The 14,728-nt window shown below is 39.0% G+C and overlaps 1 protein-coding gene across 1 annotated transcript; it reads right to left on the reverse strand.

Moving 5' to 3' along the window:
- Positions 1-3,282: 3,282 nt before the first annotated feature.
- On the reverse strand, positions 3,283-5,400 carry LOC112037349 (uncharacterized). Its single transcript, XM_024070161.2, has 2 exons — positions 5,088-5,400; positions 3,283-5,003 (listed from the first exon to the last, which is right to left on the reverse strand). The coding sequence occupies exons 1-2, from the start codon at positions 5,398-5,400 to the stop codon at positions 3,283-3,285; spliced, it is 2,034 nt and encodes a 677-aa protein (XP_023925929.2).
- Between the last annotated feature and the right edge of the window lie 9,328 nt (positions 5,401-14,728).

Below are 14,728 nucleotides of genomic sequence, written 5' to 3' on the forward strand. Positions count from 1 at the left end.
TTTTTTTTTTTGTTTTTTTTTTTCATAATTTCATAATTTTTTTTAGTGTGTGACCGAACTCAGCAAAAGATACTAAGTTGCCTACATACCCTCGAGAGGGATCAAGTCATTACGTAGTTCAAATAGTTTTTTTTTTTTTTTTTTTTTTACAAAAAAAAGGAGGGCTCAGTGTGCAATAGTGGGTATCACCACTAATCGAAACTGAGACCTCTCAAGGGCGACTTGGGCATCCAACCACTACGCCACACTAACAATTGGTGACATAGAGTGGGATTAATTTCTTCTTATTGGTACGCTTTCAGAGGTAATGGGAAGACATCATGTACTCTTGCAGCGTTACAGTGGGCAGTTTTAACTCTTACCAAGGAGCAATTCTCGACTTTCAAGCATAAAAGCGTTTGAAGAACTTCCCATTGATAGGGCCAATCCTTACACCATCATTATCAATCAATTTATAAGCTCCATTGGTGTAGACTTCTTGCACGACATAAGGGTCATCCCATTTTAAAGTGAACTTATTGCCTGTACGATGAGTTGTGATGATAGGTCTTCGAACAGCGAGTACTAAGTCACCAACTTGGAATAATCGTGGTTTAACTTTTTTATTGAAGGCGCTTGAAAGACGAGCTTGATAACACTTAAGGTGTTATTGGGCCTCGAGCCTTTTCTCATCAAGTGCCTCTAATTCTTGCAATCTGAGCTTGGCATTTTCTTCTCCAGTCAATCCTTCTTGAATGGCAATCCGTAATGATGGGATTTGACGTTCCAAAGGAAGGACAGCTTCCACTCCATAGACAAGAGAATATGGCGTTGCTTGAGTAGGCGTTCGAAATGTTGTTCGATATGCCCATAATGCTTCTCCGATTCTTTCATGCCAATCTCGCTTCATCTTGGAGACCACCTTTTTCAACAAACTACCAAGTGTCTTGTTAAACGCTTCAGCTAGTCCATTTGACGGGGCATTGTACATGGAAGAGTTGTATTGTTTAAACTCAAACTTCTCGCATAGTTCCGTCATCAACCTATTATAGAATGGTTTCCCATTATCAGTTATGATATAACGAGGGACACCATACCGATAGATCAAATGAGTTCGAATGAAATTGACTACTGTCTCTTTTTTCACTTCCCTAAGGGGCACAGCTTCCACCCACTTTGAGAAGTAATCAGTTGCAGCCAAGATGTACAAATGGCCACCGGATGACTTTGGTAATGGTCCTATCGCATCAAGCCCCCATGCATCAAAAGGCCAAGAAGCTACAGTTGGGTGTAGAGGTTCTGGCGGCTGGTGGATGAAGTTTGCGTGATACTGACAAGCTTCGCATTTCTTAGCACACTCCATGGAATCTTGCACCATTGTAGGCCAATAGTAAGTAATTCGTTTGATCCTGTAATGTAACTTAGGACCCGACTGATGTGCACCACATATTCCAGAATGAGCCTCCTCTAAGACTTGTTTAGCCTCCTCCTCTCCTAAGTAACGGAGAAACAATCCATCAAATGAACGGCGGAAGAGAGTGTCATTATAGTAAATGAATCGAGTAGCCCTCCGCCGAACTTCAGTCTTGTGGCGTTTATCATCCAGGAGTCTTCCATGTTGAAGGTATTCAGTGATCGCTTATCGCCAATCTTCTTTTTCAACAAGGCATACCAAAATGATGTTGGCTTGCTCTTCTTCTTCTTCTTCAATCACGAGAGGTACCACCCACCTCTGGGAAATAGCAACTTTGGTGGTCTCTTCTTGGGACAACGCCAAGGCGATAGCCAAATTAGCTAAAGCATCAGCCTGTCTATTCTCCTTTCTTGGCATATGCTCCAATGTGATGGCCTCAAAATTTGTTAACAACTTCTTCGCATATTGGCAATAGGGGATGAGGTATTCCTTCTTGACGTCATACTGCTCCAAGATTTGGTTGATAACTAATTTGGAGTCCCCAAAGATCTCAAGTTGCAATATGCTCATTTCAATGGCCATTTGTAGACCAATAATCAATGCTTGATATTCGGCTACGTTGTTAGAGCAAAGTTTGCTTAATGAGAACGAGTACAGAAGTATTTGCCGTTGTGGAGAAACAAACACTACACCTGCCCCCGCTCCTTCTCGACATGCAGCCCCATCAAAAAACATCATTCATCGTGGCATTACTTCAATGTAAAACACGTCTTCATTCGGGAAATCATCGGATAACTCCCAATCAGATGGAACTGGGTGATCAGCCAAGAAATCTGCCAATGCCTGTCCCTTAACAGCTTTTTGTGGGACATATGCGATGTCATATTGTTGTAGCAAGACCGCCCATCGAGCTATACGACCCGAAACCACTGGCCTAGAAAGGACATACTTAATCGGGTCAGCTTTTGCTATCAAACGAACCGTGTATGCTTGCATGTAGTGCTCCAGTTTATCTATAGCAAAGAAAAGAGCGAGACACATCTTTTCAATAGGAGAATAATTTAATTCAACCCCATTGAGAGTTCGACTTAGATAATAAAGGGCTCTTTCTTTCCCCTCTTCATTTTCTTGCGCCATAAGAGCACTCAAAGATTTTTCTTGTGCTGCGATGTACAGCATTAGAGGCTTTCTTGGGATGGGAGCACCTAAAACTGGAGGATTAAGCAAGTATCTTTTGATGCGCGCAAAAGCATTGCTATAAGCCTCGTCCCATTCAAAGTGCACATCCTTCTTCATTAATCTATTGAAAGGTTGACATCGACTAGCCAAGTTCGAGATAAATCATCGGATGTAAGCTAGTTTCCTTGCAAGCCCCTAAGTTCTCACAGATTCTTGGGTTCTGGCATTTTCTGGATAGCTTCAATTTTGGACCGATCAATTTTAATGCCACGATGCCTCACAATGAAACTAAGAAATTTCCCAGATGTTACGCCAAAAGCGCATTTGCAGGGGTTCATTTTAAACTGATACTTTCTTAGGTAGTTGAATATAGATCGCAGATCTACCAGATGGTCTTCCTTCCTTTTTTGTTTTAACCACCAGATCATCGACATAACACTCCACGTATTTGTGAAGTACATTATCAAAGATCTTTTGCATGACCCGTTGATAAGTAGCACCAGCGTTCTTTAGTCCAAAAGGCATCACTTTATAACAGTAAATGCCCTTAGGAGTACGAAAAGCTGTGAGCTCTTCATCCTTAGGATTCATTCGAATTTGATTGTAGCCTGAAGAACCATCCATGAAAGATAAAGCTTCATGACCAGTAGTGGCATCAACCATGACCTTAGTGATGGGTAATGGAAAATCATCCTTAGGACATGCATTGTTCAAATCACAGAAGTCAACACACACCCGGATTTGTCCATTCTTCTTTTTGACAGGGCGATGTTAGCGATCCATTTCGGGTACTGTACTTCACGAATGAAACCCGCCTCGATTAGCTTATTGACCTCAGTTTCTATTTGAGGGATAAGCTCCGGCCGAAAGCATCTTTGGGCTTGCTTAACTGGGCGCATGCCTTTCTTTACTGCCAAATGGTGTACAGCAATACTTGGATTGAGCCCGGGCATTTCCTTGTAAATCCAAGCAAACACATCTTTGTATTCTACTAGGAGCTTGAGGTACCCTTCTTCTTCTTCAGGGGTGAGAAGCGCACTGATGAAAGTTGGCCGAGGTTCTTCAGCAGTTCCTAAATTGACCTCTTTAAGTTCATAAACTGTAGCCTGTCCTCCATCTTCCAGGGCTGGAGGAACTTCCTCGACCTCTTCAGCTTCAGCATCTGAAATTGTATCCTCTTCTATTGTAATATGAAACGAGGATGATACCTCTTCAATTTGCTCATTGTGGGTGAGTGACTGACTTGTGTGTACAATCGTTCGTCTTTTGACTTTGAGCAATCCTTCAATGTTGATATCTAAGGCAAAGTTACGTTTCATGCGTGAAGGAATGCTACTGCGGATCTCATCATTAGCTTTCTTCTCCCCTTGATCCTCAAAGTTTGTTGAATTTTGAGAATGATTATCAACAGGCCTTTTTGTTACCCCCAATCTATCAAAGACTGATTTACAAGCAAGAGTGTTACGATTTTGTGTTAAGCAAGTTGTATTTAACCTATCGAACACTGTAACTCGTGACGATGAGCCCTCGATGCGATCAAACACTGAGACCCGTGATAAAGGGTGATCTTTTCTTTGATTCGAACTTTCGTCGACCTCCACTGTTATGTATTGGGAACTTGAAGCATTAGTTCTCCTCTTGATCCATATCTGAGCTGGTTGTTCTGGAGTATAACCTAATCCGGTCTTTGGGATAAGAATCTTATGCCTTTCAAGCCGCATTTTCCTTTGTGTTTTGCTAAGGCCATGCATCTTTTCTCCGGTAGCTTCTGGAATTAGTTTCCCTAAGTCTCCTTGTTTTGAGAAATCGTAGCCTGCTCTGGCTAACAGCCTATATGCCTTTGGGTCGAACCATTCTTTCATCCGCTCACTTGGTAGAATACCATACTCCGTCAAACTTTGTGAAGACCTCACGAATCCATTTAGTGGTTTCGAGGGCAAAGGATTTGTGGATGAAGTTAAAGGCATGACATGGTTTTCTTTCAATATGGCTACATCCTCCATCGTGAGTTTTGTAAAATGCTTTTCTATGTCTTTTGTAGATCGAAGGCATTCCACAAATGGTGACTGTCCATTCTTGCGGAGTGATAATGGTATATAACGGAGGAATGGAGGATTATTAGAAGGTGTTGAAATTTCAGCTTTTATTGAATTACTGGTAGATTCACTAGAATGATCATTCCCGCATTCTGGACCTTTCTTTGAGGAAGGATTATCCTTTTCAGTGATGAATCTAACATGCTTCTTTTCACTCTGCTTGCTTTCCATAGACGGGATCTCAACTGGGAGAACTTCACTAGTAATGTTATCTTCTACATAAAATTTTGCGTCAGCAAAATGAGCTTCAGTCTCAATAAAATGCTTTAAATCAGCATTGACCTTTTTTATTCCACCTTGAAGATACTTGAAACATTGATGCAAAGTTGATGGCACTATTCCATTTCCATGGATCTATGGACGTCCTAACAACATGTTGTAGGTTGTCTTGGCATCGATGACATGGAACAAAATGTTACTTGTCAATTTTCCAATGATTAATTCCAAGTGTATCATGCCGATTGCACGTTGTCCTCCTTGGTTAAAACCTTGAATGACCAAACGACTGTGCGATAATTCCTCCATAGTAAGACCAAGTCGTCTCATTGTCATTTTTGGTAGTATATTAACAGCTGAACCTCCGTCGATGAGAATACAATCGATCTTTTGTTCACGAGTATAACCAGAGACATAAAGTGGACGATTGTGGGGCTTAGAGCCTAACAACAGATCCTCATCAGTGAAAGTTAAGTTTGGAGAGCATGCGTAACATTCCTGAGTTTGTTGAAGCATGTTGGTAGAAGGGGTGTATATCTCTGGCTTTTCAAGAGTTTAAGCGAGTGCTTCTCTTGGTGAGATGGAGGATTGCAAGGGTTCAACTTCATCAACTCGAGATTGGAGTTCCTTCACAGATGGCAAAGTCTTGTTTGGACCACCATGGTCACCATCCTCCTTTTCATCTTGAATTTCGCAATGAGAGACTGTGTGAATGGCCTCGGCTAAGTCATTTTGAAAGAATTTTCTGGGGAAGAATTCTTCCAATGTGATGAGATTTCGAAGTTTTTGGGTTCGTGCTGAATCGTCAAACATTTTTGTTCCCAGTTTTTCTTACCTTTTATCATTCCTTCTTGACCAAGGCTGAATCTGGTTTTGTACTCTTCTAGACTCTTGGGTGATCAAATGAAGAGGGAATGCACGTTTCTTCTTCCATCTCCTGCGAGTAACCACCGTCCAGCCTTCTTCCTTATCCATTGTTGACCTTTTATCATCATTTGAATTATAATCAGATGTCTTTTGTGAAAGCTGAACTTGAACAGGTTCTAGAGAACCAAACTGAACGAGAGTGGTATTTACCCTCTGCTTAGTAGTTGGAGACATACAACTAGGCAACCCACAAGCAAAGGTTGCAAGGTTTGACTGAGCAACATCATTAAAATCCAAGTCGATTTTCCTTTCCTTGGCGAGCTTCATGATGAGTTCTTTAAGAACAAAGCATTTTTGGATTGGATGGCTTATGATGCGATGATACTTGCAATGGTTCGGGTTATCAACTTTTTCCATCTCCTCCGGTCGTTTGCATTCTGGCAATTCAATTAATTTCAACTTGAGCAGTTGTTCTAGCATTTCGGGCATATCGGCATCTAGGAAAGAATACACTTTTTGTTCCCATTCCTTGAGTGATGAGTGTCGCGTCTCACGCTGTTGGCCTACCTCGGGCCTCTTTTCGTTGGCCTTCACATTTCTCGTTGAAATTTTGATTGGGGCAAGGTTGACATTCATTGAGTCTTTGACATTACTTTTCAGATTCCTATCATTTTTCCTTATTTCCCGTTTCTCTTTCCTTTCCTCAGGTACGGGAGGTTTTGTATTTCCATGGTTAGAGATACTCAATTCCATGTCATGCGCACGAGTTGCTAACTCCTCAAATGTTCAGGGCTTTATCCCTTGAAGGATGTAAAGAAGTCCCCAATGCATGCCTTAGATGCACATCTCTACAGCAGATATTTCAGAAAGTCTATCCTTGCAATCTAGACTTAAAGAACGCCATCGATTGATATAATCAACAACAGGCTCATCTTTCCACTGTTTGGTATTGGTAAGTTCCATCATGCTTACCGTGCGTCGTGTGCTATAGAATTGGTTGAGAAACTCTCTTTCAAGTTGTTCCCAACTATCGATTGACTCAGGCTCTAAGTCTGTATACCAATCAAAGGCATTTCCTTTCAGTGAACGAACAAACTGCTTTACCAAGAGGCCTCCTTGAGTTCCTGCATTCTCACATGTTTCTACAAAGTGAGCCACGTGTTGCTTAGGGTTTCCTTTGCCATCAAATTGTAAGAACTTGGGGGGTTGATACCCAATTGGCATCCTCATATTATCGATGCGCTTTGTATAGGGCTTCGAATATATGAGAGAACTTGTAGAAGAACCTTCGTATTGTACTCGAATGGTGTTCATTATCATATCCTGCAATTGTTGGATAGATATTGAAGCCATTAAGGTGGAATGTCTGTGTTGAGAAGTGCCTTCACCTCCTTTTCCCTTATCACCCTTAGCATTTTCTCCTTTCAAGGTAAAGCCAGGTGGGTGCTCAAAGCCATGACTTGATTCACCCGAATCTTTTATCTCCAGCTTGTTCATTAGGGTTGCAATTTTGACGTCCTTTTCTTCAAGTGATTTTGTGAGAAGGATGATCCGTTGTTTTATTTCAACCATCTTTTCTTCCATGGTAGAGGGTTAGTCATCATTACTAGCATGACCTCTAGATATGATGGAGAAAATGATGAAATAGGATGAGTCAAAGGTACTTCATTCCTTAAGTTTCTCATTACAGTTGAAGAGTTGATAGAAAAGGTCCTTGTTGGGGATGATTCATTACTGTTCTCTAAATCTTTCGAGACAGATGAATCCTTATTGGTAGCTTTCCTATTTGTAAGAAAGTCTAGAGAAATGACAGTAGAAAGCTCGCTCTCTTTAGTTGGTTGAGGTTGAAGTCGATCAAGAGTTTTGGATCGACTATAAGTGATTGGGCCGACATAATCATCAGTATTGGAAGCATCAATTACTGATTTTCGAACATTCTTACTAGAGGCCATTGAAGTTGGTAGCAAAATGATGTCGAATTTCTTTTGAAGAAGAAAGAGATGAGAGGCAGAGAGGTCCCACTGGGTGTGCCAGAATATGTAGACAACTAAATTTCTAGTTCGAAATGAATCAAACAAGTAAAATAGTTGCACAAATGCGAATTTGTATTGAATATGTGTGGTACAATTCTCTGTGATTACAAAAGAGTGATCCTTTGATTCGATCTCCTTGCAAGACTTATTGATTTGGATTTGTGGTAATGTGATTGTGACTTGAACATAAAATATCCTTCAATTTGGTTGAGGGATGGATCGAAGATTGCTGAAACGGAATTACAATGAATCTCCGGCTATGAGCTTGTTAGAAATCCTTTGTTCTTCGCGTTCTTCGTGTTCTTCGTGTGTTCTTCATCTTTGAAGGTTTATGGTGGAAGTTCTTCGGGGCTTTAGGAGCTTGGATCTGTAGAGCTTCACTGATTTGTGATTTGTTGATGTTTTCAAACACTTTAGGCTTGATTCTTGCAAACTTTTGGATCTAGGCGGATAATTTGGATGATTTCTCTTCGAATGTTCTTCGTATTCGAAGTTAAAGTTCTTGAAGTTCTTGGAGGCTTTAGAGCTTGGTTCCGACAGAGCTTCTGGACTTCTGAATGCTTCAAATGGCTTGGTGTCCTCCTAAATGTCTCAAGAAGACTGTTATTTATAGGAGTTTTGGGGTGGATGAGCGACACATGTCACAGTCTAATTGGTTTGCTTATGTCATCGCTTACACGTGTAAGGTTGCTTATGCCATCGCTTACACGTGCAAGGCTGCTTATGTCATCGCTTGCACGAGCTGATGCATGATTGGTTCTTGCATGACACTTGACAAATTTATGTTGGCTTCTGAATAGTAATAGTAAAACCTAGCAGCAGCATGTGGCGCTTTGTAATTGGCTGCATTTTGTGGACTTGGTAGTGTGACGTGTCAGCTTGTGATAGGTCGGAAATTTTCCTTCTCTACAATGTATTAATTGAATTAATATTTATTTAATATTTTTATATTATAATATATTTCATTTAAAATCTATTTTTCTAGCATTTTGAGATGCAAATTGACTAATTAAATTTTTGTATTCAAGTTCTTCCAACATCTCCTTTTCAATCAATACTATAGCTAATCCACTTAATCTTTCTTGGGACATTGTCGATCTTGGATATGATTTTATTAATTTTAATTTTGAAAAACTTCTTTCTTCAAAAGCTACTATAACAGGTATTGTTAGTAAAATCATATAAGCATTGCATGTATTTGGAAATGAATCTAATATTTTTATATAATTTAGTATGTCAATTAGGGTATAATCTTTTATTTGTAAAATTTCTTTTAAAACCTATAACTTTGAAAATAAATCTAAACCATCAATATCATAATAAACATCACGTTTGAGAAAAGATTCAAGTTTAAGACAATATTTTTGTAAACTATCATCATGGTGAACTTGTTCATTTGTGACATTTTCATCATTATTTTCATTTTCTTATAAATTCTTTTGAAGTTCATTATCAAGATTTGTTGTATTGCAAAATTGAACATCATTGTTATCTTGCAATTGTATCATTTCATTATCTTCTAACTCTTTTTGGTGAATTTCTTGTTCGTTTGTGATATTTTCATCTAAATTTTGTGTTATATTTTGTTTATTACTAATAACAAATTTATCCATTGATCCTTTTTGAGATTGAATTAATTTTTCTTCTTTTTTTCTTTTTTTAAGTTTTTCATATCCAAATGCATATTTTCTAGTAGACATTTCTAATCAAACAATATATTTATAAAAACTAAAATAAAAAATAACATTCAAGTGTAGAACAAATGAGAAATAGAACTTGATTTATATAAAAAGCAATGTTATGAATACCATTTCGGATCCCGTTTCAATTTGTTCATTGGAACGAAATATTTTGGTATCGGTCAATACTGGTATACTACTTCGGAAGTACCATCATAATATATACATATTTACCATTTTGATATATATATTTTTGGTCAAACCTATAAAAATTACCATGAATCTTAAAGTTATAACTTATAAGCCCATATTTAATATTAATAATTATTACTATAATAACTAACAAGTTTTTTAAAATATAATAACAATAATATCTACTAGACCAAAAAAAAAAAAAATTACAGAGGCTAGAAAAGACACAAAGCCTGCAACCTATTAAAATTGTATTATTATAATGCTAGTCACGTGGAGTGGCTCACAAAACTAAAACAATTGGAACAAAAATGCCAAAATATAAAGCTCAATGAAAAAAGTGGAGGGTAACTGAGTAAACAAATGGGCGGACAACCAAGAAAATGTACAAAGAAAAGAAGAAAATGGAGAGAACGAAGTGCAGAAGAAAAGAAGAACTGAAGAAGGCCAAGTTGCTAAGGCTACTGACGAAGTCAAATGAATTGCGATGGGTGGCTCTATTCAGGTAATAGCTATTGGTAAAATTTTCTGCATTTTTCAGTAGATTCAGTATTGGCCGAAATATGTTTATCGGCCGAAATTCACCAAAACAGGCTAAAATGGCCGGAATGAACCGAAATTTGGTCTAAGGTGGAAAAAGAGGGTGATTCGTAGCAGTTTAAGGACTGGTACAAAATTTTCCAGCCGTTTTGACCGGAACGGAACAGTATTAATAACAATGATAAAAAGTATTGTTGTAACTTCACCAAATAATAACAAGTTTTTAGCAATCTCAACCTTCATAAATAAAGATTTATTCATTATATTACCAATAACTAAAAAAAAAAAATATATATATATATATATATATATATATAAACACAAGATTAAAATTTAAAAAAAAAAAAAATTAAGCATAGCCATAACAAAAACAAGCCCAGCCCAGCCAAGAAGATGCTTGCCAAGACCCACTCACAAAAAACATAAAACAAATCCTATTACACTTAAAAAATTTAATAAAAAAAAAAAAAAAATGAAGGCCCAAACGTGAAATGTCCAACCACAGCCTAGCCCTCTTAACAAATCTAAAGTAGAAAGCCAAGCTTTATAAGTTATACCTCAAGCTCAAAAGTCAAAACCCATTCTACAGAATGCCAGAATCAAAACGCAACACGGCAGCAACGAAAAAAAAAAGGCAGTCGGCTCAGCAGTTAGATGCGATCAAATGATTTAGATCGATGGAAAGGAAGCTTGAGCCAAGCAGCTAGGCCCAGCAAGAGTGGAGAGAAATAATGAGAGAGGCGTAGAGTAAGAGTTGAGAGATAAAGCAAAGCAAGAAAGAAAAAGATATGGTAAAAATTTTAGGGATTTGAGATTTTTTATTTGTTTTGATTATTGATTGTTTTGTGGTTAATTTCTTAGACCGGATTTGTAATTTATCTTGTTGAATTTTGGTTTGTCTAGAGGATAATGATGTTATTTTTGGTACAATTTATTTTATTTAAACAAAAAAAAAAAAATTGTTCTACCAATGTTTAACCGGTGTAGGGGCCTTTTTTGTATTATGCTTTAGGTTGGGCTGCCTCCTGCGGTGATGGGCCCGGATATTTTGAGTAGGAGAGTTGAGACCGGCCCAACAGTAACTCACTTTGGGCCGGCTTATGCGCAAAACTGGCCTTGTCTGCCCGGAGAGTACTTATGGCAGGCAAAGTTGTTTTTTAATAGGTCACGGCAGGCAAATATAATAACAAAAGAAGATCAGATATAGTGTTCTTTCCTTGATGGAAAATAACCAAATAATCTCTATTTTTATGACAATTACAATAATAATAATAGCTTTACAAAAGGAGTGAAAGATTAAATGACAACATGAATTAATCAAAGAAGTGATATCAAGTTAAGTTTGGGTCTGTAATGGCAAAGACCAAAGAGGAGGAACGCTTCCTCTCAATGAAACTAATCTCGTAGGAAGATATCCTGCCGCGGGAATTAATAACTTTGAGGGAATCAGATCTAAATGATTAGTGCCCAAAAAAATTACTATTGTTTAATTGTCTTCTAGAGAGTGGGATTTTGAGGGGGAGAGAAGGGAACCGACCTACTGGTGCATGCCCATTATGCTTCTTTTCTTTGTCTTTCGTTTTCTCTCTTATCTTTTCTTCTTTCCTTTCTTTTTCTTTTGTTTTTTCTTTTACTTCATAATGCCTCTGTTTTTCGATCCCCTTTACAGGGCACGGCAAGGGTCCTTTTATAGGGCCTACCGTGACCAGATTTTATCACTTTACCCTCTTAACCGCCTTTGTCTGGTCTAGGAATACTTGCCAACCACCCAGAGGCTCGTCTGTATACCGCTCACCCTCGCCAGACAAAGGCAGGTTTGTGTTGTTTTGTTAGTCTGCCATGGCATCTTCTCCTGTCACGGCATAAATGCTTTTTCTCTCTCTCTTTGGCATGTACCCAACGATTCCTCTCTCAATGTTGCCTCTATTGGGCGGTCTGTCATCCCAGCAGGACGTACCTCCTAAAAGAGCTTGGGCAAGAACCGCGAAATAGATCTTTTCCCCTCTTCCCACCACCAAACCACACCCTTCTTTACCTCTTACCTCTGACCCATGGCCTCACCATGTCCAATATTGGTTGGGTATAGGCTGGTGGTGCCTGGGTCTTACGCGTGTCTTCCTGTTATGTATGTTCAAAATCTATTTGCTGCTCATGCGTTTGCTGTGACCTGGAGCTTTGTTTGCACAGTCTGCTGCGCTTCTCTGTTCTTTTACGTGGGCCATTTGCATAATTCACTGTTCCCTCTAGGGGTTGGACTTTACGTGGTACTAGGCTTCTTATTTCTTTCAGTCCACTTCTTAATTACCTTGGCTTCTTGCCACATTAATTGGCATTTCCTGCCGTGGTGATTTGCTCATGCTGGGCCTCTTTTCAGGCCTGCCATTCCATTCTTTCCCCCAGTGGCTTAATATGGCCACTAGTATTCTTACTTATGGGCTCTAGTGTCCCTCTCTTTCTCCCTTGGGCCTGCGACCCATTTACTTCCTTTGGACTTCCTCGACCCATTTACTAACTCTGCATTCCCATGGGCTTTTACTAACTTGATTAGGCTTCCCCGGCCCAATTTCCTCATTCTCATCCTTGGGGTTCATGGGCTTGCTATCAACCCCTACTTTCTTTGTTTACATTGCCTTGGGCTTGCCACAGCCCATTCTCACTTTTCCATACCATATACTGCCCATGAGTGCCATTTCTCTCTTTCTTGGCCCTTTGGACCCATTTGCTTCCTTAAGACCCATTTGTTCATGTTATGGGCCTGTAATCCATTATTCCTGCCACTTGGGCCTAATGGTTTTATTCTATGCTTGCCACTTCTATCTGCTTGCTTTGCTGAGTTGGGCCTATTTTACAAAAATGACCCTCAACAACTGGGTATAACAAAAATTTTGTTTTTTGGTCAAAAGGATGTGCCGAATTTTTTAGATTCATTTGAAGCCAAAAAAAATTTTCCCCTGCTAACCCTTCTTTTCTAAAATTTTAGGGCCTCCCTTCCACTTGTGGGCCTTAGGCAATTGCCTAATTGGCCTAGTGGAAGGGCTGGCCCTCCAAACCCCTCTCTTCTCCAAATTCAAGGCATAAACTAGACCCGTCATCCCTCCACCAATAATCGTGACAATGGGATCATCGGAGACTAGTGCAGTGAATATAACTTGCTTTTGGTTGAAGATTTTCTTAAGAATAGACCTGTTGGAGGTACCATATGATGATTTTCTACGTTTTTTGGAGGTGGGTATTTTACTAGGTTGGGATGTGGTGCAGGTTAGAGTTAGGGTTTTGGGGAAGAAGGTGGCGGGTCTACATGAGGGTTTTAGGGGTTAAGAAATGAGAGAAGAAGGAAAGGAGGAGATAGGCATGGTTTTTTGGAGGGAGAAGGAAAAGGACTTATGAGGATATAAAGCTTTGAGTTTGGTTAGTTTGAGAATTGAGAGAGAGGTAATGTTTGGTATTAGCTCTCCCTCGTAGAAGCCTTTCCCACCCAACCATGGAAGAAACAGTCCTAGACAAGCTCCAAAATTTACAACTAACTAAAGAAGAAGAAGAAGAAGAAGAAGAAGAAGAAGAAGAAGAAGATATACGCATCTCGACCCCGAGAGGTGCTGATCTACTTGAACAATGTTCCCTAAGTCTATTTGGGAGATTGCTCTCCGACTGCCAATAGAACCAACGAGCTCTCAAAAACACTTTTCGTGCTGCCTGGAAAATGGGCTCCGATCTAAGAATAGTGGACGTGGGTTAGGATATCATTCAGTTCAAATTCAATTCCAAGTAACAAATGGAATGGGTAGAAAAGAAGTGCCCCTGGAATCCAAAAGGGGGCCAGTAGAGCAAAATCCGCCGATAGTAAAAAGTAAAAGTAAAAAAATTAAAAAGTGACAAAATGTTGTTAGAGAGAAGTAGGTGAAGTGCACCCTAAGTATTGCACCCGATTTTAATCCTCTAATGACATCGAGAGAAGCAAATTTTATGGAGGGAAACCAATCTTGGAGAACATTTATGCTAATGGTGAGTCAAGTCACTTACAAGGCCCTTGGAAATAGGGGTATATTCTGTCATTTTATTGTTTTCAGAGATATTTTGTTATTTGTAGGTTTCAAAGGTATTTTTGCTATTTTAAAGTTTGTGAATATTTTGGTCATTTTTTTTTTTAAATTTTGGGCCTATTTCGCTCATTTTTTTTAGGTTAGAGAGGTATTTTGATCATTTTATGGTTTTAGGTATTTTGGCAATTTTATAGTGTTTTAGGAGTGTTTTTGGTCATTTTCAAGTTTTAGAGGCATTTTGGAAATTTTGATTATTGGGTAAATGTGTAGATTGTGGTTTACCCATAATAATTGGATTAGTTGGGTTTGGATTAGAAGTAATTGATTAAATGGGTAATAATGGGCAAATGAGTTTTTTGTACTCAACCCAATTATTTCCTACTCAATCTCACCCATTTGACACCCCTACTTGGAATGGAAGTGAAGATGCTCTCTCAATTGTGGGCTAGTCACAATTACCCAACAATGAAGCCCAGAAAGTCACAAGCCCAAT

Source organism: Quercus suber, unplaced genomic scaffold (assembly GCF_002906115.3).
Source record: "Quercus suber isolate HL8 unplaced genomic scaffold, Cork oak 2.0 scaffold_73, whole genome shotgun sequence".
Taxonomy (NCBI): Eukaryota; Viridiplantae; Streptophyta; class Magnoliopsida; order Fagales; family Fagaceae; genus Quercus; species Quercus suber.

What these genes read in the sequence shown, in the direction of transcription:
- LOC112037349 (XM_024070161.2), bottom strand. Translation starts at nt 5,400, where the DNA reads ATGCTTCAACAAACTCAGGAATGTTACGCATGCTCTCCAAACTTAACT. An exon ending in AATCATTGGAAAATTGACAA is followed by an intron (nt 5,004 to 5,087) that starts GTAACATTTTGT and finishes GAAATGGAATAG; the next exon opens with TGCCATCAACTTTGCATCAA.